Here is a 27,883-nt window from a genome sequence, read left to right as displayed (position 1 = left end):
AGGTTGTTGTGTTTTTGCACACAGTTGCAAATGCATAGCTTATTTCATATTTTGACATGTTCGTGTTTTTTGCTTTTTTACTTGAAATCTTTTTCTGAAAGAAGTTTCATTTCCCGATTTCATACATTTTCAAAGACACTTAGTGTACAAAACCTTGCTCTCTGACCTTTCCCCACTTCCTCTTTGGGTATTAGACACTCACCACTGACCAAAGCATCTCCACAACAAACACAAACTTTCACAGTGTCTTACCATGTCCTTGTCACAATGCTAAGAGCAGAAGTTAAATTAAGATTGCATCAATCAAAACCCTGTGTGTTAAAAGGCCTTTTAATATTTTTCCCATTATTTAGTTAACCTATAGTTCTTTTACACTTTTACACTACTGCATCCACAGAAATATCTAGAATAAAGTTTGTTTTACATACACATTTGTATTGCTAGGTGGTCAGACAATAACTTCTTTACCAGTAAGTGCACTTCAAAATCTATGTTGATCCACAGTCTCCAGTGAGTCATATGAACAGCACCTCACATAAACCTCTATAATGTGTGAACATGTGAGGATGTTACAGGATTTTTACCTTCTAATAAGCAACTGGCTCTTGTTCTTTCTGATGTCATCTGCTAGATTCCTTCAGGGTAGGGTGAGCTGTGTAATTACACTTTAGGCTGGAAGTGGAAGATGAACACACACACACACACACACACACACACACACACACACACACACACACACACACACAAAATTGATGTCATCATTTTTGTTTCCTAGGAGCTTCTGTCATTATCTGTTTACAGTAACAGTCTTTAAAACTGCAGGATAAGACAGATTTTCTTGAGCTGACTGTTTGTGTTTTGTCCAACAAATAATCACAAAGTCAGTCAAAGTGGATTGGAGGCAGGAGTCAGATGCTACCATTTTGGGGCATCATATCCATTGTGTTTTGTGCAGGGCAAGACACTGAATCCCATGTTGTAGTCCCTAAGTGGTCCCCATCATCTGCATGCCAATGTGCGAATGTTAAACAACATTGTTATAAGGAGTCCATTGAACTCTTATGTGGCTACTTTGTAAGATTCGGGAAACTCCTTTTAGTTCATTCTTAATGTTTTCTCCATGCAGAAGTACTCTGTCTGGAAATAATGTAATGAGGTCTGTCAGTGTGCCCGTCCACAAACCATGAGTCATTCTCTCACAGCTTGGTTGTATTTTTTTTCTGTTTTGGCTGCACTGCCATAGGCCTGCATGTGAGTCACAGAATTGCACAAGTCTGGCCAAATTGGAATTAATTATTAATATGCACTGTATTCAGCTATGCATCTGGTAAATCGAAGACTTTTAAACCCTTAACACTCACATTGCAGTAGCAGTGGTTATAGTATTTGACTCACCATAATACAGTTGGTAAAACGTTTTGCATTTCCCTCACAAAACAGCACTGTGGCAACTGGTGTGAGAAGGACTGCAGTCAGTCTCACAAGGAGCCTGATGGAGAGAAGCATTCAGACTGAGACCAAAAAAGGTAGCAGAAAGGAGTGTGGGGGGTGGTGGTGAAAAGGGAAAGGATAATACCAGAGAAAGAGGAATGAAATCTGCACCCACGTGTAATTATTCTTTGATGCTGCTGCTGTGATGTAATTGCTTCAACCTTCTCTTTGGCTAGGCACTGTTAGATAGTTGCCGTTTGAAAGACCAAATCATGACGATGCTCCAAAAGTGGCAACCGTTTCATAATCTACCATAAATTTTAGTTTTCTGATTAAGTAAAAAATATAAAAGTAGGATCTCAGTGATACATGAGAATCTTTAGGTAAAAAAGTTTAAATGCGAAAGTGCTAAATGAATATACACACATATATGTAATCCGGTTTACTTTGGCTTGGTAACTTTGGATATAATAAAGAGTTTATTTTGCATTATTTGGCTAGAACAAAACATGTAAATGTTGGATAAAAGACGGCCCTGCGTTGAGCCCTGGGGTGTGCTATGGTGTTCGGCTCAAATGCATAATTAATCATCGTAAAACATGTATCATTTGCAGAAATGTACAGCACAGTGATGAATGATTCATGATTTACAGTAAGAGATGTAGAGGTGGTGGATGAGTGTGTGAGGTGGGAGATGGGTATGTGTCTTGAGTAAAAATTAACCTTTAAGTAAATGTAACCTTAATTTTTCTCTTTTCTAAACAAAGTGTTTAATTACATAACATTAAAATATATAAAAACATATATTTATTTACAGCAAGAAACGTTCTCTTATCTTAATTGTAATGTATTTGAGGTGAGTAGATGTTGTCAAAAAACTGTTTTAGCAGTAAACATTAAAATAATGTTGTCCAGGGTTTTGTAGAGCAGCAGAGTTTCAACGTTCTTGGCTGTCAACAGGGTTTTAATATCAACACCAGCCTACAAATACCTAAGAAATGCCCTTTTATCTCTCCTGTTAGCCACTGGCAGAATCAATGTCTGGGTGTGAACTGTGACCCAGAGTTCACTCAGCACCTACAGCTAAATACTCATACACAGCTGTGCTGCCCTTCCTTCATCGACACCATCATCATCTTCCCTTCCTGAATCAAGTCTCCCCTGCCCTGTTAATGTTGGCATGTCTTACATTAAGAACAAAACAGAATTCTAACCAGCCCCAGGGTACAACAGATTTTGCTGTATTAGGGATTAGACTGAATTATTATTTTATTCTTTTGCAAAATCCTTTCAAGAGCTCATACAGCACACAAATGGTGTCTGTGTACCAAAGGGCATATGGTGGTCTGTTTACTGCCACGACACCTCGGTCACTCACTTCTCTTATTTAAGCCAAGCAAGTCTTGTCCACTTCAAGTGTGAGCCACACTCTGGGTCCTACCTTACTTCTGAGAAGACAGAGGTTCTTTTCTGTCCAGAAAAAATTTATTCTCAACAAGTCCTACCATCAAATGTTTATGGTCTCCATAGGGTCTTTCATGCATTTAACAAATCAGGCTGTATTCACCTGGGAGGAAGCAGGTGGATCAACACCTCCACATAGCCCCAGGTGACCTGGCATGTCCATGTTGTCTAGACAGGAACGAATGAGTAACAGTGATGCTTCCAGAAAGTTACACAGTTAATATATTTCCCTTCACTTATTATAAAAAGCGTGTCTACATATTTAGTTCTTTAGAGGAATTGCAGAAAATATTTAGGAGTGAAAGACACAGTGGAATTACAGATTTGTCTACTATGTGACATTCAATGATTACTGCTTTGATAGGGAAATAGTTTTCTCTTTAGGTCTTACAATTACACTTTGGCAGAGTGAGAGGAAAAGTGCAGACATTGAGAAAAACACACAGCCAACAAAGAGACTCCGAACGATTTTGTCTCTTGCCAAATTCTTCTGTGATTCACCGAGTGGTTGGCGCTGCGAAAGTCCGCTTCACATCATTTCGGTCATCAGGATGTTTTAGGAGGCAGGCAGAAGTACTGGACTGTGCCCTGTTCTGACCTGCTGTGTACTATGTACCAGCCAGCCTGGTGAAGCAGCTTATTGTTAATAAAACACATATTTAAATAGAGCATAATGGAAACTGCACAGTCATTAAGCTTAAATGTTTTTAAAGACAGGAAAACATACCGCAAGTTAACCAGCTGGGACACAAATCCAAATTGACTCAGTTTTTTAGACACAAACAGCCTTTGCTGCAGAATGGAATTAATGAATTTACTTCTAAACAACAAAACCTTTGTGTTTTCCTGTATATTCTATGTCTCACTGCTGAGCAGCTTTCTTGCATCTGCGTTGGCCTGTAGATAGTTTCCTGAAGGACAGTAAAAGGTCTGACTGGTCAAAGACCCTCCTTGTCTCCTTCCTCCAGGAGCTTTGAGGACAGCCTGCTCAGTGAAAGGTGACGAGTGTGGGGGGTTGTGGTGAGGGAGGCCATGCACAAACGCACGTCGCAGACACACACCAACAGTATGAGTAACAAGGTTGACCAAGATCGTGTCAGAAAGAGTCTCTACTCCGCTGCCATTAAGCCCTTTGGAAATGTGCCCTGACTGTGTGAATATCATCACCTTTTCACTAATCTAACCTAATCATAAATTCCTTATTATGATGACTAGTAGCCAAGTTCTGTAAGACAATCAGTCAACAACAGGAAAATGCACCAATGTTTTCACATGGGTCCCAAATTCTGTGCACGTGTGCAAAACTCATTCTGCAAAACTAACAAAGTGGCTATTTTTTCATTCCAGCCTGTAAACAAGATGCAGACTTGTTTTCACAACTTTTCCCACTGGCCTTCTTAATACCACAGGGACAGTCTGGGAAATTAACCCCACAGAAAAAGCACAGCTCCTTGTTTTCATGTCGGCTAAATTCACTATGGCTAGACTGTGGACAGGGTGCGTGAGGCCACAAGTTAAAGAAGCAAACTAGTAGCACACAATGTACACTTACATGACCACATATCTTTTTGATCCAGACCAGAATTTCTTTTCCTCTTTCACACAAACACTGCAGAAATTGAAACATGTGACCCTGTTGAGGTCATTCTTATTTACACCTCCTGTCATGGTGTGAAAACACAGACAAGGGTTCCACATCCCTGACCGAAGGAGAAGCTTCGTGAAAGACTGCCAGGAAATGGCAGCCCAGTTCAGGTCAGGTTTGACTAGTGAAGATACAAAGAGTGACTGAACTGAGGACACACAGCTGTCTGCAGAGGTGGGGGGCAAAGGTCAGCATTCACAAATCTTTGCAATGGGAGTGCTGCTCTTGATGTACGCTTAAAAAAAGGTCAGAGAGAAGGAAGGGGAGGGAGAGGTGGGAGATTTCCACATATTTCAGTGGTAAACAGAGTGTCTTTTCAGATTTATTTTCCTCATTGCTCCTCAAGGTAAGGTAAGTAAGAATGAAAAAAACAACAACATACATTTATTTTAACAATGGGTCACGTGTGAAAGCTGTCACTCAAATTGGTAAATTGACAGCGGCTACTAAAGCTTCAACTCTTCAATTACCATTATTATCACTGTCATTTTTAGCCACAGTAGGAAATAAAAATATGTAAATTCCATGACATGTCCAGCAAAAACAGACGTTGCTCATCTGTTTGGTGTATAAATAGACATGTTAACACAGACTTGTTAACATTTAATTCACAATAATAAGACTTAATCTAAGACAACAACATGTAAGTTCCCATGCAAAAATACAAGAACTAGTAAATGGCCATGTACACCTTGAATTAATGGGCCTGACCATTAAAAGCACTTCTCTAACAAAATCAACATAGCTTTGGAAGACGTGTAATGTGACCATTAAGAGATCTGAACCAGCATCTTGACTTTTAGTTTGCTTATGAAAACTTACGACCTGACTTAGACTTGGCCTTTAAGGACACAAGACTTAACTTGGAACTTGTTGTGCAACTGCAAATCACTGCAGATCTGTAAAACGTTTTGACTTGCTTCTCTTCTGTACTCCTCACAGTGAGGTTAGCTCATCCTGAGGGTGTGCGAGGGCCTGTATGACACAACATGTAATTCACTTGATGAAGCATTGCCATCAGTACCCCTCACTTGTCAAGTCAACATCTTGCTGTCCCTCTCCAAATAGCCCCACCCAATCTGGTTTCCACAGTAACACTGTATTGTAGCACTGTTTTGTGGAATTTTTGAGAAGTGCTTCGTCAGTGTTTGTCGCCTTTTGTGACATCTAGCCTTGGTCGTCTGCAGACAGCAGATGCACTTCACATCCTGTGCTGAAAATTCTGACTCATCATGACGACAACCAAGTGAGAATGCTGACACCCTCAAATTGTTTTGCTCAACCACTGTTGTCCACAGTGTGAACTTGTGCATAAATGCACCTTTTCTGCTATTTACATTCTTCTGTTCACCTTGCAGAGCTATAGATTCTTCAATGTTTACTATTCCAGGCAAGGAGGAGGAAAACAGCAGGAGAACAGCCAGACATGGGTGTTGGCGCCAGTCACAGTCCCACTAGTGCTCATCTTGCCTTCTGCACTTCAAGTAGATAAACCAATAATACCCGACTTTCTCTCTCTCTTATGAAAACTTTCAACTTTCTTTTCGCCTTTTGTTTCACTTTTTACTTCACACACCTCAGTTCCTCCTCTCCCAACCCCCAAGTATTTCATCTAGCTGTGGCCATCTGGCTCTTGACTTTCCAAACCGCCCATGCACAGTTTGTTGAAGCCTGGGTGGAGAAACACACATTAAAAACGAACGCTCCAAAGGCTCTACATGTGTTGCAGACTGTTTTTACCATCTTTTTTTCACTGAAACACAAACATGTGACTTGAGGCTTTGACTGGCAGACTGTAGATTTTACTCATGATAGCCAGGAACACTAAAGACAATACCAATGCATGGTTCATTTTTAACTACGTTTAGGAAATAGGCTCATTCACTTTCTTGCTGGGGGTTGGAGAAAAACATAAATACAAGTTAGTGTGTATTTGGTTAGCATAGAAATAGTCCTCCAGTAAAACTACAACATGATGCTTTCATACTTGCATTTTTGTATAGGTTATACAAATGAGACAAGTATTAAAGTGTGTTTATACTGAAGAACTACTACTATGTTGAAAACGTTGTATAAAGCCCTTTGTGGCTCCAGAGGGAGCTGTGATGGATCATATAAATTGCCTCATGATGTTTCCAGTCCTACTAACCAGGTCAAGCAGCTGGTGTATTTTCCAACACTATCTTTTAAAATTACAAATACTTGACATCACCCCTCATCCCGGACAATGCAAAGTATATCATAGTTATGTTGGTTTTCTATTGATTTCTTTAGAAAAACCCACTCTGTCTCTGGAGTCTATGACAGTAAATGTAAATCTTGCTTTTCTTTTATATTGTTGTTGTTCCTCTGCAGAGTTTTCAGTTCAGCCCACAGCTTTATTACCATACAAATGTCATGTGTTGTTTAAATTGCAACTGTAGTAATTTTATTTTTTCAAATTTAATGGAAAATGAAGACTTTTAGGAAAACCCAATCTGAAACACACCATGTGTTAGAAAACAATCCCAGTTTCACTTCTCAATGATTTTCAGATCAGGTTTTCATTCCAATAAGTTTCCAAAATCTGAGGGTCAATAAAACCCACTGTGAAAAGTCTGAAATATGGATATTATGTATGGAAAACAGAGACAGAGAGACAAGAAGGGCTGAGGTGAATAACTTTGATGTAAGCCAGGCTGCCTTCTAGAGGCTCCAACAGAGACAGCTCATAAATCTGATAGTGAGACCCTACAGTCCAGGAAATTAAGTCATTCCCCAAATACACCATTCTAGGGAGAACTGGATGTCTCTTTTGTTCGCAAATATTTATATGTTCTTTTGCACCAGTCCCTCCCCCATACTGCACATTTCAGGAAACATCAGTGAGTTTAGAAGTCACACTTTTTAATTCTTGCAGCTTGTGTTTTGATCTTGCCTGCTTAGGTGATTTTTTTTTTTTTAAAGTAAGTGGAAAGTATGTTGAAGGTTTCACCTCATGAGATTGGTCACTCAGATTGACTCGCTCTAAAAACAAGGACAGTGTTTTTGCTGTTTTCTTCCACTGTTTCCGTAAAACCATCGGATTGCTATTTCATTCTTCACTCCCAAGCACAACTTGTTCCACGAGGCCTGTGGCGGGAATTATGAGACCGCAGCCTTACAAACACAACAACTCCTCTTCAGACCAGAAAAAGCTTAGCGGAACCAACAACTATGACAGCCTACTGTGGTTTACTATCCCCAACATTGTTCATTCCTTCCCTGAAAAATTTTCTTCCTACAAAATCACCCAACAGACTAGTGGTGGGATATTCACTTTTTAAAGTGATCTGTGACCAGCGTTAAAATGCATTATTTAACTTGACGTCATTTAACTTGATATTTCGTACAATCAAGTCATAACAAAAAAAGTAAAAAAAAACAACCTCTTACTAGAGTTTATAAGCTGAAGTATCTTTTGTCACATTATTGGAAAACTGGTTTTAAAATTACATATTTCCCCATCCAACATTGAAACTGAAAAGCATGTCTGCTGGTAAACACACTATCTCTGTATTACAGATGTAAGAGAGAGCAGGTTTTATTTCTCTGTAACACAGACATACTTGCCTAAAGCAGACGCATGACAAATGAAGTAGGGAAATCAAAGTGATGGATGTAGAGCAGGTGGAGAGGAAAGAGAGAAGCCTTGTGTGTGCTGGAGCAGGAACTCTATGAGGTGGGAGTGGAATAGGACTGAATTAATGCTGCCCAGCTTACAGTAATATTACAGTGCACATACAATTAACACATTTCCAATCATAAACTTGTGACCAATAACTTTTAAAATGGGAAATGATGGAAAACAGCTGAAGAAAAATGTGGTTGTGCTCGATTATTTCAACATGCACAGACATACATACCTGAACAGGTGCTTGAGGCCTCTCAGCAACCATGGATCTGCAAGTGATTTATAACAATTTTGTTCTTTTATACAGTTTTGAATACTAATTTACTGTAGAATATCTCGGTAGCCCTTAGTATTTTTGAAGGAACTTCTTCGAATGTTTGCAGTGATTTTTATTCATATCCATCACCCGTCTTGGTGACACTTCTCCATCCTATCACAGTTGATAACATCCTGGTACAATGTCCTTATTTTATTTAATTTTTTAAAAGGGAAGTGAAAGTGAAGTGTCGAGTCTTAGTATTTCTCATACTCGGGTGGGTCCTCCAATCTCCAGTTAAAGCCCTCCTCCTCCACAGGCTGCAATGGTCGGTCCGGGTATAAAACCAGCGCGCTCCCCTCTGCTAGGTCTGGTGCACCCGCTGCGAGCCGGTTAAAGCAGCAACGGGAATCTGAGAAAAAAGACACAGAAACCCGATCTCTCCAAGCTGAAGTCATATTCTGCGCTCTCACCTTCTTTTAGACTTTCTAAGTAGCCGTTCTTTGCTTTACATTGAAATCCTTAGGTTTCCCTCAAAATGACTGGCAGCCTCCTGACAGGGTTGCTGGTTGCGCTGTGCGCAAGCAGCACAGTGCACAGCTTTCCAAAGAAGAGCAAAAGACAAACTGGCCAATTTCAGGTCATCCCTGATCCCCACGACGCAGCAGCCATCGATACAGGTTGGTACAAGTACTTCCATACCCATTTTAGTGTATTCTTTAACTGTCTTTAATGTGTCACACAGTCGAGGACTTTTTTTTTTGCACTAGAAAGTAAATACTACGGTGTGTTGTATGTTTAAATACAGTGAGTTTATTATGTTTATACGAGTTTATACGTTTTAATTTTAGAAGTTTGATCAGCACATTATAGCCCAGATATTATTATTCTTCATGTAATAACATTCCTATTACATGATTTATAGTCGGCTGTGTGGAAAATGGTCGCTCATACAGACTGAACGAGCAATGGGACAAACGCTACAGTGATAGTATACTGGTGTGCACCTGCCAAGGATCAGCAGGCATCACGTGTAAAACTAAGCCTGAAGGTCAGTGAGAGACCAACGGGATTCACAGAAATACCTTAATCAGGGATTTCGTCACTGGCAAATGTTTTCCCATATAACAAAATAAAAGAAAACTGAATGGTCTTGGATAATTTGCTTCTCCCCAGATTTGTTTCTTCATGTTTTCATATGTCATATCAACAACTAATTTACAAAAAGTAAATCACATGATGATTAAGCAACGTGGTTATCTAAAAAAAAAAAACAATAAACAGATTGTGATATTAATAACATGTTTTCCAATAATCTCTTATCGCTCTGGTGTTTCAGTGGAGGAGTCCTGTTATGATAAATACACTGGCCGGACATACCGGGTAGGAGAAACCTATGAGAGGGCAAAGGAAGACAAGATATGGGACTGCACTTGTATTGGTTCTGGCCGGGCCAAGATCAGCTGTACAATTGCAAGTAAGTTACCAATAAACCACTGTTAAAATATGTCTTCCTTTAAAATTGAATATTGAAAATACTAATTTATTGTACTTAGAAATAGTAAAAAAAACAGGAAAAAAACAAATCTGTCTGTCACAGATCGTTGCCATGAAGATGGGAGATCCTATAAAATTGGTGACACTTGGAAGAGGCCTCACGACACTGGTGACTACATGCTGGAGTGTGTGTGTCTTGGAAATGGCAAAGGGGAATGGGCTTGCAAACCTGTGGGTAAGTACCTTTACCCTATATGCTTAAACCCACAGGGTAATGAGGACTCACCACTTCCTACATGAACTGTGGAATGCACATAAATGTCAAATATGGCAAATCAAATATACACACTCTAATAATCAATTGCCCACACATGTATACACATGGCTCTTACACTTACAGCAGGGTCATTTCCCAGAACTATGACTGAGTTTGATATTGATTATAAATATTTGACAACGGTCTGAGCAAACAAGGTATGTGTGTAAAAGAGCACACTTGTCTTAGTTGCCCATTTTAAACCACAGCTAATGATTTTCGCTTAGTTTGTTTGTTGTGGAAACATCTGTGGTGTTTTAGACGATCTGGTTTAAAGTTAGTGCATATAAACAGTACATGCAATAAATAACGCTTCTGCTGTGTTTTCTGTGAAGCTGAGCATTGCTATGACAACAACGGTGCATCGTCATACGTCGTGGGAGAGACCTGGGAGAAACCGTACCATGGTTGGATGATGCTGGATTGCACCTGTCTGGGAGAGGGGAATGGACGTGTTATATGCACCTCCAGGAGTAAGCAGAATATAAACATGCACACATAAACACACACTTGTACAAACTTTAGTGGGAGTAGCTGACCACTGCTGTTCATCAACCAGATCGTTGCAATGACCAGGAAACCAGGGGGTCCTACCGCATCGGCGACACATGGACAAAGACTGACTCAAATGGACATGTCCAGCAGTGTCTGTGCCTAGGAAATGGCCGTGGAGAGTGGAAGTGTGAGAGACAAAACACAGGCCGAGGTGAGACTCAAAACCTTAACTCAAGTCTTGTTAAACTTATTCGCCAACTCTGATCTTCTCAGCACTCACAGTCTTAACCAATCATCATTTTCAAACTGTTTGGTGGCATACAGGTACAGGTACGGTCGTGATGACCCCAGTCCATACTGTGTCTCTGCATCAGCCTGAGTTCATCACAGAGGGAACCTGCCGCACAGACTCTGGTGCCACCTACTACAATGAACAGCGCTGGATCAGAAGCCAGGGCAACAAGCAGATGCTCTGTACCTGTCTGGGCAATGGAGTCAGCTGTCAGGAGTGGGGTGAGTACAGAAGGAAGAGAAAAGAAGCCAAGTCAAAATTTAACTTTTGCTATTTTTGAAAGAAAAGAAAATCAAAGTACTTTCTTCACTCTTATCCCCCCTTTCTTTGCAGAGGCCAGGAGCCATGTGTATGGTGGAAACTCTAATGGCCAAGCGTGTGTTTTCCCCTTTGTCTTCATGGGGAAGACTTACTACTCCTGCACCTCAGACGGACGCTCAGACGGGCAGCTCTGGTGCTCTACAACCTCAGACTATGAGCGAGACCAGCAGTACTCTTTCTGTACTGAGAAGTATGGTAAGCAGTACTATGTTATATCCTTAAGTTATTCATGTTTATTAACAACTATAAGTCCTACTGTGGACACATGCTAGTGGAGACATGTATAAACGAATGATGAATGACATTTTGGTGAGACTGTTGTAATATTATTGAATCTGTTTTTAAATATGTGTAATGTTAATGGTATATAGTAATTAATTACCAGATCAGAGATGAATGTTAACTGTCACCTTCTCAATTTCAGCCATTGTGGCAACACGAGGTGGAAACTCCAATGGTGCCCTGTGTCACTTCCCCTACTTCTACGGAGGCCGCAACTACACCGACTGCACCGCGGATGGCCGCCGTGATAGCATGAGGTGGTGTGGTACCACTTACAACTATGATGCCGATCAGAAATATGGATTCTGCCCCATGGCTGGTGAGTGAATATGCACTGCTTTTTATTTGCTGCTTACTGTTCAGCTGCTTTAAAGGTTGTCAGTTAAATACATAATATGTAATGACTTGTAGGTATGTTTCTTTAAAACGGCATGGAATTTGCTGGTTTACATGTAGTGCTTTGGCCTTTATCTCACATTGTTCTCATAGATGATAATGATCTTTGGTTGAATTGGTCACTTGCGGAGAAATGGACACTAAATAGCTGACATTTAGAGAAGATGGGATTTATGGTCATGGGAGAATAATGAGTCTGTCAAGGCTGTTACATAACACTATTACATTACAAACAGTCTGGGATGACATTGACCATGGAGAATTTCCTCTCCAATCACAAGCAGCTACATGTGAACACACATACTGTATGGATGAAAAACACACACTGCAAGCACAGAGAAAAGTACAAGGTGTTGTTTTTAATTTATGATTATTTATTGTCTCTCTCCGTGTAGCACACGAGGAAGTTTGTACCACCACCGATGGAATGATGCACCGTGTAGGCGACAAGTGGGACAAACGCCATGATGTCATGGGTCACATGATGGAGTGCACATGCCTGGGCAGTGGCCGTGGGGAGTGGAACTGTATTGCTCACTCACAGCTGCTAGGTCAGATTGCTAACTCCACCTGGATTTGAAATTAACTCACCTTTCAGAATTTGTCTTGAAATAATCACAGAATTCACATTATCCTGTGTTGGTGACTAAAAAGTGGATTTTTTTTTCTCCGTCACTTTTTCATGTGCAGATCAGTGTATTGTTGATGGCTTGACCTATGAAGTAAACCAGGAATTCTCAAAGCGTCACGAGCAGGGCTACATGATGAACTGCACCTGCTATGGACAGGGACGTGGACGCTGGAAGTGTGACGCCATTGGTGTGTTGATGGCTTAATAGCACAGCTGATAGGGATTTATCTATTTAGGCTTTACAGCAGAAAATACATCCCCACCCTTATTTGCCCCATTCTATCATCCCTTTTGTTTTCTACAATAGATCAGTGCCAGGAGCCACAAACCAGGGCATTCTATCAGATTGGAGAGGCATGGGACAAAGTCATCCATAGCATCCACTACCGCTGTTACTGCTATGGTAATGGGATTGGAGAGATGAGATGTGAACCTCAGCAGACCTACCAAGGTAGGAAAATGATCTTCCCAACATCATTAGTTTAAATTCTACTTTATTTCTGCAGTGTACAAATAGTGGGCACATTGTTGACTAGTGGTCCGACTGCTTAGATACATCACAGAACCACAAAAGGGACGTAGAAATTAAACTTGAGACTTGAATTAGTGCAGTGTCACAGTCCTTCTCATTATTCTGAACTTTGTCAAATCAGATGATATTGTTCACATATTGTTAAGACTTAGTATGACTTGTGATATGTTGTTTTGTTATATCTTTATAAAGTAAGTGAGGAATTATATATGTAATAAATGCACTATTTAAAACTTAATGAAAATTGCATTAGAATTTATGTGTTTGAAAGCTTTCACCAGAATGGCCAGAAATAAAATAAACCCATTATTCATTCATGTTAAAGTGCAGAATACAGCTTGACTACAAATCTGCTAAAAATGGAAAAAATACTGTATAGGCAAATACTAAGGTAATAAATCTACTTAAATTGCAGCATCATTTTCTAATTCTGGGGGATGCAGCTTTAAAGATAAAGCATAGATTTAACAATGCAAAGTCTATATTTTTTGGAGGAAAGTTGTTTTTATTCTTGACTTTGAAGTCTAGCAAAGGGTGCAGGCCAACCCTGTCTGTTGTTGATCTTTGTAGTTGGAAACGTTTTTTTCTCCCCTGTCTGGTGTTGAGTGTTGTTGTGCTGACCTGCTGAAGGGGAAAGGGATGCTGGGCAGGGAGGGAGGTAGCTTCATACACACTTCCTGCCTCTATTACCTTCCTCTGGCTGGGTAAAAGTGTTAAAGGGCGACTTCACCAATTTCCAACTTTCTTTCTATGGTTTTAATTTAGGGTGTAAATGTGCAATAATGCTTTTAAACTTCCCCCTGACTCCATTATATTAAAATATGTCTCTGCTTTTAGCTGAAAAACCCCTTTAGATCAAATGATGTCATCTGGGGGAGCTTTGGAAAAGCAGGTTGACCATGATTACAATCTCCACAGAATGAGCAACAACTTAAAATAATCTGAACTGAAAGTTGCTCCAAGTGATGTCATCTGGAGGCATTTTTTTGCTAGAAGTAGAGAGATATTTTGATTTGAAGTCAAAGGGAAGCTTGATGGAACTTATGTACTACTCCAACTAGAACCAAGAGAAGCAAGTTCAAAAGTGAAGGCGTCCTTTGATTGGACACTTTATACTACAGCAAACTGTGTGCTCTGACTCAAGCATTGACTTAAAAGTTGTCACAACTTCACTGTGATTAACGGCAGTAGAAAGTGTGTAATACCGAGTGTGTGTGCAGAGCGGGGAGTGTGAAACTGTATGTGTGTTTTAGACAGGGTAAAAAGGCTAAATGAACTGTGTTGAATATAGTACTCCGGTGTTATGCCAGACTGTAATATGACAGTAGGTGTTTGAGCTGGTTTAGCACTGGCAGGTGGTTTTGGTTGTGTCACAAAAGAATGAATCCATTTGACAGAGCCTCACCAAAAAGCAACCAAATCCACCCCCTTCTCTAGAGGTAACAGTTGTGTCTTTGACAATGTTGGAGTCTTTTTCTCATTGCCAATAGCAACTTTTCTCCTACTTACTACTTTTCTCCTACTCTCCCTTTTCTCCTTCTTACTCCTGAGATCTTCTCCTTAATATTTTTATATACCTGGTGCTCTAACTCTCCAGACGGCCACAGACCTATCCAAGTGATCATTACAGAGGCAGGAAAACAGCCGGACTCCCACCCCATTCAGTGGAACCCCCCTTCATCTGTTCAAATTACCCAGTACATCCTCAAATGGAGAATTGTAAGTGATTTTTTTTGGTTCTTACAAATTAACCTTTTAAATTTAAAAGTTTTAATTTGTTGACTGGGAGCACTGGTAAAGATAGACAAACATTGAATGAAGTCAGGTCAGAAAGTTACAGTGATACAGTGATTAGATTGTATAAACTCCCCTGTGCAGTTTCTAGACGCCCTGAGATTTATTTTTTTCCGCTCTGAAACTTGTTTGAATTCAAACAGACTTCCTGCTAGGATGTAGTTAGTTCTGTATATTTTGGACAGCAAAAGGCACTCAAAACCCCCATCTAGTCCTCCTGCTGAGAAGGCTTGTAGTTTTCAAAGCCAAGCTTTGTAGTGCACAGCCAGCCTAAATACTTCTAAAGCAGGATGTGGCAGTAGATGAGTCTGAGCTATTTTCAAGTCCAACATGTACAGACTACCATACATAATAATATTATGCATACTATGAATGAATTCCATATAATTCTCTCAATTTTTACATTTCTATCTTTATGTCATATATATATGTATGTATATATATACATTTAAGTGAATAATGTCATCACAAGGTCCATTTAGTCTGCATAGTAGGGTTTAGTCTGCATGTAGTGTTTGCCTGGGTATAATGTAATGCAAATCCACTTTTTGATAATATTATACCAAGTTCATCTGAATATTGGTTTCCCATCCTTAGTCTATGCTTCATGAGGTTAAAACTTTTTATCCCTTTTGGTAGAAAAATACCCGTGCACCCTGGAGGGAGGCCACCATTCCCGGCCACATCAACTCCTACACCATCAGCGGGCTTCGTCCAGGAGTCACCTATGAAGGGCAGTTGATCAGCATCCTGCGCTATGGACGCCGCGAGATTACACGCTTTGATTTCACCACTACCGATGGATCCTGTGAGTAGACTTGATCTCTACAATGGCCTCAATGTCAAAAAAGCAAAATAAATATTCACGTGAACAATGTATTCCTTTAACTTTCAAGTGGGAATATCAGAGGGAGAGACAACAGCACCCCCTCCAGTGGTGGATGCTTCTGAGTCAGTGACAGAAATAACTTCAAACAGCTTTATTGTGTCCTGGACATCAGCCTCTTCCACTATCTCTGGCTTCAGGGTGGAGTATGAGCTCAGTGAGGAGGGGGCCAAGGCAAAGGTCCTGGGTGAGAGCTGAAACCTCCAAAACGCTGCATTAAAATGCCCTAGTGGATTGATTAACTTGGTTGTTTTTCTCTTCACAGAGATCTCTCTGGTTAAATGCGAACAATATATTAGTGATGTTACATAAACTACTATGTGTGTTAACTTTCTGTGTGTTTCTCTAGATGTTCCTCGCACAGCCACCTCTGTCACCATCACTGATCTCCTGCCAGGACGCAGATACAACGTTAACGTCTACGAGCTCCCAAATCAGGGAGAGCCAAACCTCATCCTGACTACCTCGCAGACTACAGGTAGGGGAAGCTCTCTCCTCTTCTTGGCTATGTCAGTAAGTTTATGTTTGTGTAAAATATATAATGAAGGCTCTCTGTTTTCCTTGTATCCCAGCTCCTGACACCCCTGCTCAGCATGTCATCCAAGATGTGGGAGAGACCTTCATCAAAATCAGCTGGTCCAGACCTCAGGCTCCTATTACTGGTAGGAAAATACTTTCTGTATTTGTGGATAGAGGTCCTAGGTATTCGGGATTTTCTAACTGTATGCTTGGGCCTGCCAGGCTACCGCGTGGTGTACACTCCGTCAATGGAAGGCAGCAGAACTGAGCTGACCCTGCCAGAGTCAGAGACCTCAGTTACCTTGGTTGACCTTCGCCCAGGACTGCTCTACAACATCAGTATCTATGCTGTTGAGGAAGATCAGGAGAGTGAGCCTGTTTTTGTACAGGTCAACACTGCTGGATCCGCTCTACCAGGTACATATTTGTAAAAAAGACATACAATATTCCATGACCTGCGGTTGAAATCTTAAAGAGTTACCATTATACCACTTTACGTCGACAGAAGAGGTCTCAGCGCCCACAGACCTGCAGTTTTATGAAGTTTCAGATGTGAAGATCATTATCACTTGGACTGGTCCACCTACTGAGGTGACTGGTTACAGGGTGTCCTACTCCCCTGTTGGTCCTGATGGCACTGATACGAGGGTCCTTCATCTGCCCACCTCACACAATGCATATGCTGAAGTCACTCACTTGCAGCCGGGCACACACTACCGCTTCTACATCTATGCCAATAAAGGTGGAGTGGAGAGCGAGCCACTTGTGGGAGAAAAGACAACTAGTAAGTCTTACTGTGAAAAAAAATAGCCCAAATTAGACAAACCTCAGCTTTACAATCATTATATTTTTTCTAACTTTTCCAGAACCTGATTCGCCCTTACATGTTCGGTTCACTGACATCGGCCACAACAGTGCACTGGTAATCTGGGAAGCTCCCCGTGCTGTCATCTCCGGCTACCGTCTCTACCTAAGCATTGAGGGCTCCAGCCCCATTGAGAAGAGAATCCCAGGTGCAGTCACCCAGTACCTGCTGAGGAATCTGCGGCCAGACACTCAGTACATTGCCACCCTGCACTCTGAGCTGGACAATGAGCTCAGTGAGGGTGTCACTACATATTTTACTACTGGTCAGTATTACGATAAACATAGACACAAATATAAAGTTGAAATTAATTAAACATTTTATATTATTGTTTCCTTTTCATTTCTGTCATCCTCCCAGGTACCCAGATGGGAAAAGCTCCTACGTTCAGCACTGAGGTTACTGATACCGCTATCATCATCACGTGGATACCTGTCCGCAGGTTCAGCTACAAGGTAGAAATCTGCTCAAATCAATATTCTTATACTTTCAGTAGATCAAATATATATGTATAATGTCAAATTTGTGAGGAGGAGAAGGAGTGTTTATGTTTTGTTCATGTCATTATAGGAGCACAAAAAGGCAGTTTTACAGCTAGTTGCTCTGCCCCAAATAGCCCGCCAAAAATCTATTCACGTAGATTTAAGTGCATTCTCCTGCTTACTAATCTCTGTATGTCTGTGTCCTTCCTCTCAGCTATCTGTGCTGCCCAGCCAGGAAGGAGAGTCTCCCAGAGAAAAGACCTCTGACTCTGGAAGGATTTACATTTCTGGTCTGATTCCTGGAACGGAGTACACGTACAGTGTTCAGCCCATCTTTAACGGAAACAACCCTGGAAAGCCCATCACCCGCAATGTTGCAACTTGTGCGTAACTGATTTACTTGAGCGGCAAAAAAAAAAAAAAAAAGGCAATCCAAAATCAGTTGTATAACTAATCATGAAATTGATTTATTACTCCTGTGGGCACATGCAGCACTGCTCAACACCATTTGGTATGAGTTTGTTTAAGAAGATGCTTCTGCATCGAATCAAGTTTCTCAGGCTTTTGTCATGGCCTGCTTCTCTCTCTTTGCAGCTCTCTCTCCTCCCACTGACCTCAGAGTAAAATCCAACCCCACCACCGGAGATCTCACTGTGCACTGGGTAGCCTCCAAAACACCAGGTAAATATTAACTGTGCTCTCGACGCAGTGCCAGGTTATTGGATTGTGCCAAGTCTAGACCTTGGCCTTCGATTTTTTTTTTCTCTTGTGAGGGCAAACGTTTCTTCACAGTATTTCCTTTTCATTACTCACAGTGACTCATAAATTGCAAAAACCTGTGGACATTATGTTTTACCTCCTCCATATTTGTCCTCCCACTCTTTGTAGACATTACAAGCTATAGGGTGACCAGCATGCCAACCAATGGCCAGCGAGGAGACTCCCTGGAAGAATTTGTCAGACCTGATCAAACCTCATGTATCCTAGAAAACCTGAATCTGGGGGTGGAGTACAATGTCAGTGTCTTTGCTACTAAGGGCCGTGTGGAAAGTGTGCCTGTCTCAACCATTGTCACACCAGGTATGAGCTCCCACAAAGGAATTTACATATTAAAAAGCACCAAACACACAACTTTATTTACATAAAAAGACAAGCTTCAGAGTATGAAAGAACGAGCAAGTTGCTAACTGTTTATCCAATGTGTGATGATGGGAAAGGTAATTTTGCTAAACAGGTGTAACAGGGAGAGCAATGAGACCCAACCAAGTTGTAAATAATCTGCTATAAAAGCAAAAAAATGAGCTTAGGAGGCCAAAAACTGAGGCCCCCTCATTATCATAACCTACTACTAACTTACAACATCACTTCTGAACTCATCATGCATGGAGATCAAGTTTGCCGTTTGGGAATGTGAATTATTATAACTTCTAGAGCATGTCCAGAACCGTAGAGTTAATTACTGATTATATGTTAGCCAATTCTGAATGTTTGCTAATTTGAGTAATTTGTACTAGGCCTGTGTAGCATGGCTACTGTTACACGCTTGATTTCTAGCTGCTTAAATTATTGACAATTAAATGAATGTTTCTGATAAAACCAATGTAATTATTATGGTCTGTCTAACTTTGCTTGCACTATGCAATTGGCCTAACCATTTCAGACATCCCCAACCCAAGTCACATAGACTTTGTCAACATTACTGACACCGCCATTGGCCTGCGCTGGATCCCTTTGAACTATACAACCATTACTTGGTATCGGATAACGGTAGTAACATCAGGCGACAGCTTGCCAATTTATCAAGATATGGTGGAAGCATCTGTTGGTTATTACACGATTCGTGATTTGGAGCCAGGCGTGAAGTATGACATCAGTGTCTTCACTGTGACAGAGGAGGGGGAAAGCGAGCAAACCACACACACAAAGCAAACCCAAGCTGGTGATTTAACTCTTCTATTCAATCAATGGCTTGGACTTTGATCTGAAAGAACTGATGAGGCTCTTTTATTACCATAAAACACACAATAGTAAATTATAGAAATGTACCGTGTCAGTCTTTTAACCACTGTAAATCTACTCTTATTTAGATGAGCTCCATGTTTTATCTGTGTTAGCTAAAACGTTTAACCACAATTTCTTCCAGCCATTCCAGTTCCCACCAACCTACGGTTTGGAGGGGTGGGTCCTGACCACATCAGGGTGACATGGAACTTTCCCCGGACTGCTACGCCAAGCGACATCTCTCGATTTGTCATCCGCTACCACCCTGTAGCCACAGATGTTGACATTAAGGAAGTTAATGTTGGTGGAGCAACCAACACCTTCCTGCTGGAGAGTAAGACAATATATAGTTCTGTTTAAAAGTGTCTCATTAAATACTGACTTTAAATGCCAAAGTGAACTGTCTTTTTGCCTTGCTCTGTGTCATCAAGTCTAAATAAACTTATCTCTACATTTCAACATAGACCTGTTGCCCAATACTGAGTACCGTATCAGTGTTGTGTGTGTGTACGGTGAACGACAAAGTGAACCAGTCACAGGGACTCAGAAGACGAGTGAGTATGACAGTGGTTTCCAAAGTGGGAAGAGCTAAGGGGTTTGCAAGTTGGTTCATGTCCATTTTACTAGTGTTTTATCCCATAAAAACAAGGCAATATTAAAGTTATGTAAACAATCCACACAGCAAATTACATGTAATATTTTATATTAATTGTTTTAATTGTGAGTTATTTAAAAGATGCAGATGAGACTATACAGATAATCTAAAAGTGTGTCAAATAATAATTTTGTCATTTATAGTGTTAACTATTAAAAGAAACAAAGTTCTCCCAATACAGCCCCAATTCAGAAAACATTGGGACGATGTGTAACGCAAATAAAAACAGAATGCAATGATTTACATATCTCTTTAATTCATATTTTAATCACAATAGAACATAAACATATCACATATTGAAAGAGACATTTTACTGTTTCATTTAAAATATTAGCTCATTTGGAATTTGATTGCAACAACACATCCCAAAAAAGTGGGAACACATGGAACAAAAGGCTGAAAAATTAATTGCCGATAATTAAAAGGAAAAGGAGCAACTAATTAGTTTAATTTGCAATAGGTCAGTAAATTGACATTCGGTGCATCATAAAACAAAAAATCCGGCTACGAAGGCACAGGACCGTTGAGCAGCTAGAATCCTGCACCAAATGAGAACGGGACAACATTGCCTCCATAGATCTCCAGTAACTGGTCTCCTCACTTCTCAGACAGGTGTTAAAAGAAGTGGGGATGCTACACAATAGTAAACATCACCCGGTTCCCACTGTTTTGAGATGTGCTGCTGCCATCAAATTCAAAATGAGCTAATATTTTCCATGAAATGGTAAAATGTTGTTTATGTTCAATTGTGAAAAAATAAAATATGGGTTGTTGAGATTTGCAAATCCACTGTATTCTGTTTTTATTTACAAAGTATGTTTTACACATCTACCCAATTTTTTGGGAAATTATGTTTTAATTTTGCCGTGGTTTTATAACATCTAGAAACCAATAGATTACGACAGCAGCACATAGAAGCCCTACTCAGAAAATTTATTATTTGTGCTGCCGTACAACACACCTCTCACTTTCCAGTACTTTTCCCTCCAGCTCTGGATGCCCCCACCGGCTTGGACTTCTCCGACATCGGAACCACTTCCTTTACCATCCATTGGGTGGCTCCAACTGCTGATATTACCGGCTACCGCATCCGCTATCAGAAGACGAGTGGTGCGCGGACCAAAGACGAGAGGCTTCCCCCAACCAGGAACCACTTCACTTTGACGGGACTGACACCAAAGACTGAGTACCTGGTATATGTTTATGCTGTCAGCAACAATCAGGAGAGTCAGCCTCTCTCTGGCACACAGGCCACCAGTGAGTTACTATTCTGGGGGCTGATATGACCTCCCTCTATTCTTGTTTCAGTGATATTTCTCTTCTTTTTTAATAGCAATGCTCATAATTATGTATCTCTTCTGCTCAACTTTACAGTCTCTGATGCTCCCACTGATCTGGCGGTAACCTCGTCCACCCCGACCAGCATCACCATTCGCTGGGATGCCCCCTCTGTCACAGTGAAGAACTACAGGATCTCATACAAGCCCACAGGTCTGTACATATGTTTTACCTATTATTTGCTCTAAATGTAAACCTCAGCCCCTCAGGGATTAAAGCTTGGATCTTTTAAACTCTCTTTCTAGGTGGTGAGACTCCACAAGAGTTCACAATCCCAGGCTCCGAGACCACAGCCACCATAACGGGTCTAAACCCTGGTACTGACTACACCATCACGGTTTATGCTGTCACCGGACGAGGGGACAGCCCTGCCTCTAGCACCCCAGAATACATTTCATACAGGACTGGTACAGCGATATTTTTAAAAATTTCTGGGATCAAAATCTCATTGAGTGTTACACTAAATCTAAAACTCGTTATGTGCCCAACTCTCCTTCAGATAATGAGCCTCCCACTGACATGCAAGTGACTGATGTGAGGGACAATACCATCACAGTGCGATGGTCTCCTGCTAAAGGACCTGTCAGAGGCTACAGAATCACCACTGCCCCCAAGAATGGTCTGGGACCCTCCTACTCTGAGGAGGTGCCCCCTGGTAAGACAGGACAAACAAAAACAAATTGTCATCTTTATTTTAAATTTTATCTTCTCACTGGCTTCTTTCCTGTTGTTCTATTACAGATCAGACAGAGATGACATTCACGGGTCTGATGCCGACCATTGAATATGTTGTGAGTGTTTATGCCCTGGGCAATGACGGACAATCCTCCTCCCCTGTAGTGGAGAATGCCATTACTGGTTAGTTTGACTTTATTCAGTCAAAGAAAGATTTCAGTCATTTCCTTTTTATTAAATTTTTATAATTAATTCCATAAATAAATCACTAAGATTTATTAATAGCTATAAAAGTGTAAATTCTTTAAATACCTTCCCCTCCCTCTGCAGCTATGGATCGTCCGAAAGACCTGACCTTCTCTGAAATTGAGTCCACCTCCATGCGCATTGCCTGGGAGAGTCCAGACGGCACAGTTACATCATACCGCATACTGTACTCCAGCTCGGAGGAGGGCGAAAGGGAGCTGCGTCCATCTCCCAGAGCTGACCAGAACAGTGTTGTGCTGAGAGGCCTCCGCCCGGGGACAGAGTACACCATCAAAGTCATTGCCTTCCATGGCCGCACACCCAGCACACCACTGGTGGGAACCCAGGCCACAGGTAGAAAAACTTAGGAAAGCTCAACACATTCATGACCTTCAGCTGTTCCCTGACCCCAAATCTAAATAAGTTTTTTTCTTTGTAATTGGTTTCACGTCTCAGTAATCCCACCTCCAACTAACCTGGCCATCTCTGAGATTGGTCCCTCTGCATTTACTGTGTCATGGCGAGCCCCTGCTGCCCAACTGACAGGCTACCGTGTAGTAGTCAACCCCAAAAATATCAATGGCCCCAGCAAAGAGATGAATGTTTCACCCGACACTACGCATGTCGTCATACCAGGGCTCATGGTAAACAATTCTCATTAATTATGTGGATTTATTGTCAGTGAATAAATATTAACTTTATGTCTGTACTGTAGGTCGCAACCACTTACCAGATACATGTCTACGCCCTGAAGAACTCTGTCACCAGCAGACCACTGGAGGGAGAAACAACAACACTGGAAGGTAACTGGCTGCACCGTAAGTGGACACATTTCTACTTATCGTCTATTCTGCAACTGTGAAGATTATGTGTTCTTTCCTCCTCAACACAGATGTAAGTCCTCCTCGACGCGTGCAAATCACTGATGTAAAGGATACTTCTGTTACAATGTCTTGGCGCTCCAAGGTGGAAACCATTTCTGGTTTCCTCATAGAGGCCATACCCTCTGGTACCACGCAACCTAGCATTAGCAGAAAAATCCCAGGAAATACATACACCTACACCCTCACTGGTAAACCACATTTGTCTGCTAAACTAAATTTGAAAAGGAAAAACTCATTTATAAATACTAAATTTGAAAGTGTGATTTTGGTGGTTCAGACTTGCTTCACAGTGGAGATTTGTGTTTGTTTTTCAAAGGTCTGCAACCACGGACCACATACTCTGTTAACCTGTATACTCTAAACGGGAACACAAGGAGCGCACCATTTACTCTCACAGTGCAAACAGGTACTACTACAACAAATTTGTGTTTGATCTGTTTTATTTCAGCATGGGTTGTAGCAAAAAAAAAGAAAGAAATTGAGTTCAGAAGTCAGCATTAGAAAAAACAAACAAACAATTGCTCTGGCTCTACCAACAATGTCTCAATGTCTCTAACACAATATATTTCCTCATAGCTGAACCAGTGGTCAGGACCCCCACCAACCTCCAGTTCACATCTGTGACACCCACCTCCATTTCCTTCACCTGGCAGCCACCTGCTACACAGATCACAGGATACTTAGTCACCTACGAGGAGTCAGGAAGAGGACCACGGCAGCTCAGCCCACAACCCCATGCTGGCCAAAACTATGCCACCATATCTGGTATGTGCATGCTGCACTACAAATAATATTACTAATGACATTTTAATACAGTTTCTTCAATGTATATTTTAGGTGAATAACAACATCAGCCAAAATAATGATCACTTTATAAATATTCCTCTCAAAAGGCTTGAAACCAGCCACAGATTACATCATTAAGATTGTTGCCATCCAGAACACCTTCAAGAGCACACCTCTGGTGGGCAGAGTCAGGACTCGTGAGTATTTTGACACTTCTGTTCTGTGACAAATATGAAATTAATTCCTTCATGTAATAAAATTCTAAAATTGAAATTAGCCATGAGTAAAAAGCAGCTTTAATCTACCAAGCTTTATTAAATGTTTTGCTGTAACAGCTCAGAAGCCTGTGCAGTTTTTATTTTGAATGCCTCCAGAAATGCCATTCAAAATGTCTTGTGTGTTTCTAATACTGTACTATGAAACATTTTGCCCCAGCAATGCTGCATCTCCTGTTGGCTGAGATATGTTACAGCAGCTATGCATTACCCTTGTCTAATCTGCTTGCTTTCTTAACACCCATCTCTCCTGCCCAGAACCAGACTCCTTGCTTCCCCTGCCACTGCCCCCCCACACTGGAGGTGGCAATGACAAGCTAGATGTGCCTGAAACTGACTTGAACACCAGAGTCCAGGTAGTGGGCAACAATGACCTGGAAGGCGTTGGTGGTCATAACCAGCATGTGGAGTACAACAGAAATAATAATGGCAACCCACAGTATCCCTATGAGAAATTTCGTGAGCCCCTAGTTTTTGTGCCCCTTCCTGATGCAGAGGGTCGCAGACAGCCCATTGTCAAGCTGAATTTCCCCATTGGCACTGCATTTGGTAACGAGACTGGGGTGCCACAGGAGGCCCAGACTCAAACCACCTTCTCCTGGAAGCCTTATAGCCAAAGCAGTGGCTACCTGGTGTCCTGCCATCCTCTTACACAAGTAAACGAAAAAGTATTCCAGGTAAGGAACGAGGGATCGCTGCATGATGGAAGCCCGTCATTTAACTTATCATTAATAATAGATGAAATTTCTAAGTTCATGTTTACAAACCTGACTTGTCTCAACATGTCTAGTTCAAACTGCCGGGCACAGCCACCACTGCCACCTTGATCGGGCTCACACCTGGGGAGAACTATAACGTGATTGTAGAGGCCCTGTTGGGAGCTCTCAGACACAAGATTCTGGAGCAGGTTGTCACTGCTGCAAACACAGGTGAGTGCTCTACTGAGGTGTTGAAGGAAGGCTGAACAATGTGAAAAATCTGCATAATGCAGATTCCTTCTGATCAACAGTTTATCAAGATAGTATATGGACCAGATTTGAACCTCAGCACTTGCCGCTGGAAGCACCCTGTGTGCATCTCAAACCAGATGCTATAGAATAATCAAAATTATTCGCAAAAACTGTATTTTCATGCAGAGAAAGCCATTCCTTTAGAAAACCATTGATTTAACCCCCAACCCTTCTCTCATACTTCAGTCCCAGAGGGAGTGCCTTCCAATCAGGACTTGTGTTATGATGACTTTACTGCAACCTACCATGAGGTTGGTGGTGAATGGGAGCGGATGTCTGACACAGGTTTCAAGCTGTGGTGCAGGTGCCTGGGCCTTGGCCGCTTCAGATGCGATTCATCCAGTAAGTTTCTGCTATTAATTCTGAAGAATATAGTGTAATTCTGAATGTATGTAACTTCCAATTATTTTGCGGAATATTAGAGTGGTGTTATGACAATGGCAACAACTATCGCACTGGAGAGACGTGGGAACGCAAGGGAGAGAACGGTCACTTAATGAGTTGCACTTGTTTGGGAAATGGCCAAGGAGCGTTCAAGTGCGAACCACGTAAGGGCCCCTAATACCCATAATATGTTGCAACATATACATGTGTGGGGAAGCGACATGGGAATTTTAACGCATCTCTCTACACAGATCAATCAGTGTGCTACGATGATGGCAAGACTTACCAGGTGGGCAACCAGTGGCAGAAGGAGTACCTGGGTGCAATCTGCACCTGCACATGCTTTGGAGGACAACAGGTAAACCACAACAACCTTGTAAAATGATTCATGGTCCTTCTCTCAGTTAAATAATACATTTTTACTAATATTTACTTCTGCCTTACTTTGCTCATCAGGGCTGGCGTTGTGAGAACTGTCACAGACCAGGTGGTGATGTCAGCCTGCTGCAGCCTGTTCAATATGGCGACAGACTACAGAAATTGGTGAGTAGAATTAATTGTAAGTTCTTAAAAAAAAATAATTGTCTCAATTTAGACAGCATTTTAGATCCCAAGATTGTTGAATAAACACCATTTCTAAGAGCAAAACATTTTGGGGCTATTTAAATTTGTTAATTCTCAGTATACAAGCCATTCAGCATTGTGATGATAATACAGAACTGTGCGTATCTAGGTGTGTCTTCTTACCTCTTGAATCTTCTCTCACTCCATCAGAATATTCATTGCCCTATTGAGTGCCTGCGACCTGACCTGCTGGCAGATGCACATGCTCCTCCAAATCCTCGGGAATAAAGCAACCATTATCCGACATCTACTTTGCTGTGTCACTGTCAAATTGCTGCACTGTCTCACCCTGTAGAACACAAGCTGCCTTTGACTGAATCAACTGCCTTATTATTTTCTGTCAATTAACTAGTTATTTTGCAACTCTGCTGCCTGATGAATCCTGACCTTTTCCTGAAGTCCTTTCACTGTTAGGCCTCTAAATTTATGCTCTATTGGAAAATGAAAACCTGCCAATATCTATTCCTCCACATACATTTTATACTTTTCAAATTAGTGTTTCTTTTTTAAATAAAGTCCAAGAGCAGAAACATAAAACCTAAGCACTGTGTCAACGAATGTCCACGTTTTAATTGAAAATGTGCTTCTGTCTTTCCTTCTGTTACTGAGGGGTTGCACTGTGTGTGACAAATTCTGAACTGTCTGTTTTTCTAATTTATCTCTTTAAACTCAACGGGTGAATGTGTGAAGTAGAAAGTGAAATTTTGAACCATTCTATTTTTGTATTTTGTTGTTGTGCCAAAGTTGTTTCTACCTTCGACAAAAAAGTCCCTAATTTTAATAAAGCTGGAGAGATCCTGAAACTTAACCACAACGTTTTATGTATTTATTAGGATGATTAAGGACATAGGTTTGTGGGATGGTTTTGTATTAGAAAATGTTTGCAAAAACGGTGACCACAATCTGAGATCTTCATGGTTCAACTCTGAACAAATGCAATGTAAAAACTGAATCCTAAATAGCTGAGTGAGAAAAAGGGTTTAAAAACTAAAAACAAAACACACAACGTGAAGGCACTGTGCAGATGAGGGAAATGGGATGTCATTAATCAAAGCATGGAGTAGTGGGAGGACGTGGCTGAATTAAAGCAAGCTTTCCACCAATGACAGGGTGGATTCAATCCCAGGCTTCTTCTGTCCATGTGTGCACTCTGAGAATTTAACTAACTACATTGCATTTCAAAAACAGCATGACTAATTACTAAATGTAATGACAGGAGTGATCAACATTGATCACGGGGAGTATATTA

At 41.1% G+C, this 27,883-nt stretch overlaps 1 protein-coding gene across 3 annotated transcripts; it reads left to right on the top strand.

Annotated features, from left to right (window-relative positions):
- The first annotated feature begins 8,813 nt into the window (after window positions 1-8,813).
- Window positions 8,814-27,442, top strand: fn1b (fibronectin 1b). Of its 3 annotated transcripts, none has more exons than XM_067496065.1 (45): window positions 8,814-9,128; window positions 9,374-9,499; window positions 9,788-9,925; window positions 10,049-10,180; window positions 10,597-10,734; window positions 10,821-10,967; window positions 11,087-11,269; window positions 11,382-11,564; window positions 11,794-11,970; window positions 12,443-12,598; window positions 12,738-12,866; window positions 12,986-13,129; window positions 14,808-14,929; window positions 15,644-15,812; window positions 15,901-16,077; window positions 16,240-16,368; window positions 16,463-16,552; window positions 16,632-16,826; window positions 16,915-17,193; window positions 17,276-17,539; window positions 17,635-17,729; window positions 17,971-18,139; window positions 18,351-18,437; window positions 18,645-18,836; window positions 19,900-20,091; window positions 20,222-20,311; window positions 21,403-21,669; window positions 21,787-21,903; window positions 21,996-22,157; window positions 22,250-22,405; window positions 22,492-22,608; window positions 22,756-23,025; window positions 23,128-23,315; window positions 23,387-23,474; window positions 23,564-23,743; window positions 23,872-23,961; window positions 24,132-24,320; window positions 24,449-24,538; window positions 24,875-25,293; window positions 25,407-25,545; window positions 25,813-25,968; window positions 26,049-26,174; window positions 26,262-26,368; window positions 26,467-26,553; window positions 26,785-27,442. In XM_067496065.1, the coding sequence occupies exons 1-45, from the start codon at window positions 8,987-8,989 to the stop codon at window positions 26,860-26,862; spliced, it is 7,071 nt and encodes a 2,356-aa protein (XP_067352166.1). In that variant the 5' UTR covers window positions 8,814-8,986; the 3' UTR covers window positions 26,863-27,442. The 3 variants fall into 3 exon arrangements, with proteins under 3 accessions (XP_067352166.1, XP_067352165.1, XP_067352167.1); XM_067496064.1 differs by having other exon boundaries at window positions 11,081-11,269; XM_067496066.1 differs by lacking the exon at window positions 9,374-9,499 and having other exon boundaries at window positions 11,081-11,269.
- Window positions 27,443-27,883: the final 441 nt, after the last annotated feature.

This window comes from Channa argus, chromosome 2 (genome assembly GCF_033026475.1).
Source record: "Channa argus isolate prfri chromosome 2, Channa argus male v1.0, whole genome shotgun sequence".
Lineage (NCBI taxonomy): Eukaryota > Metazoa > Chordata > Actinopteri > Anabantiformes > Channidae > Channa > Channa argus.
The sequence above is the reverse complement of the archived record's forward strand: the minus strand, read 5'-3'. Positions and strand labels throughout refer to the sequence as shown.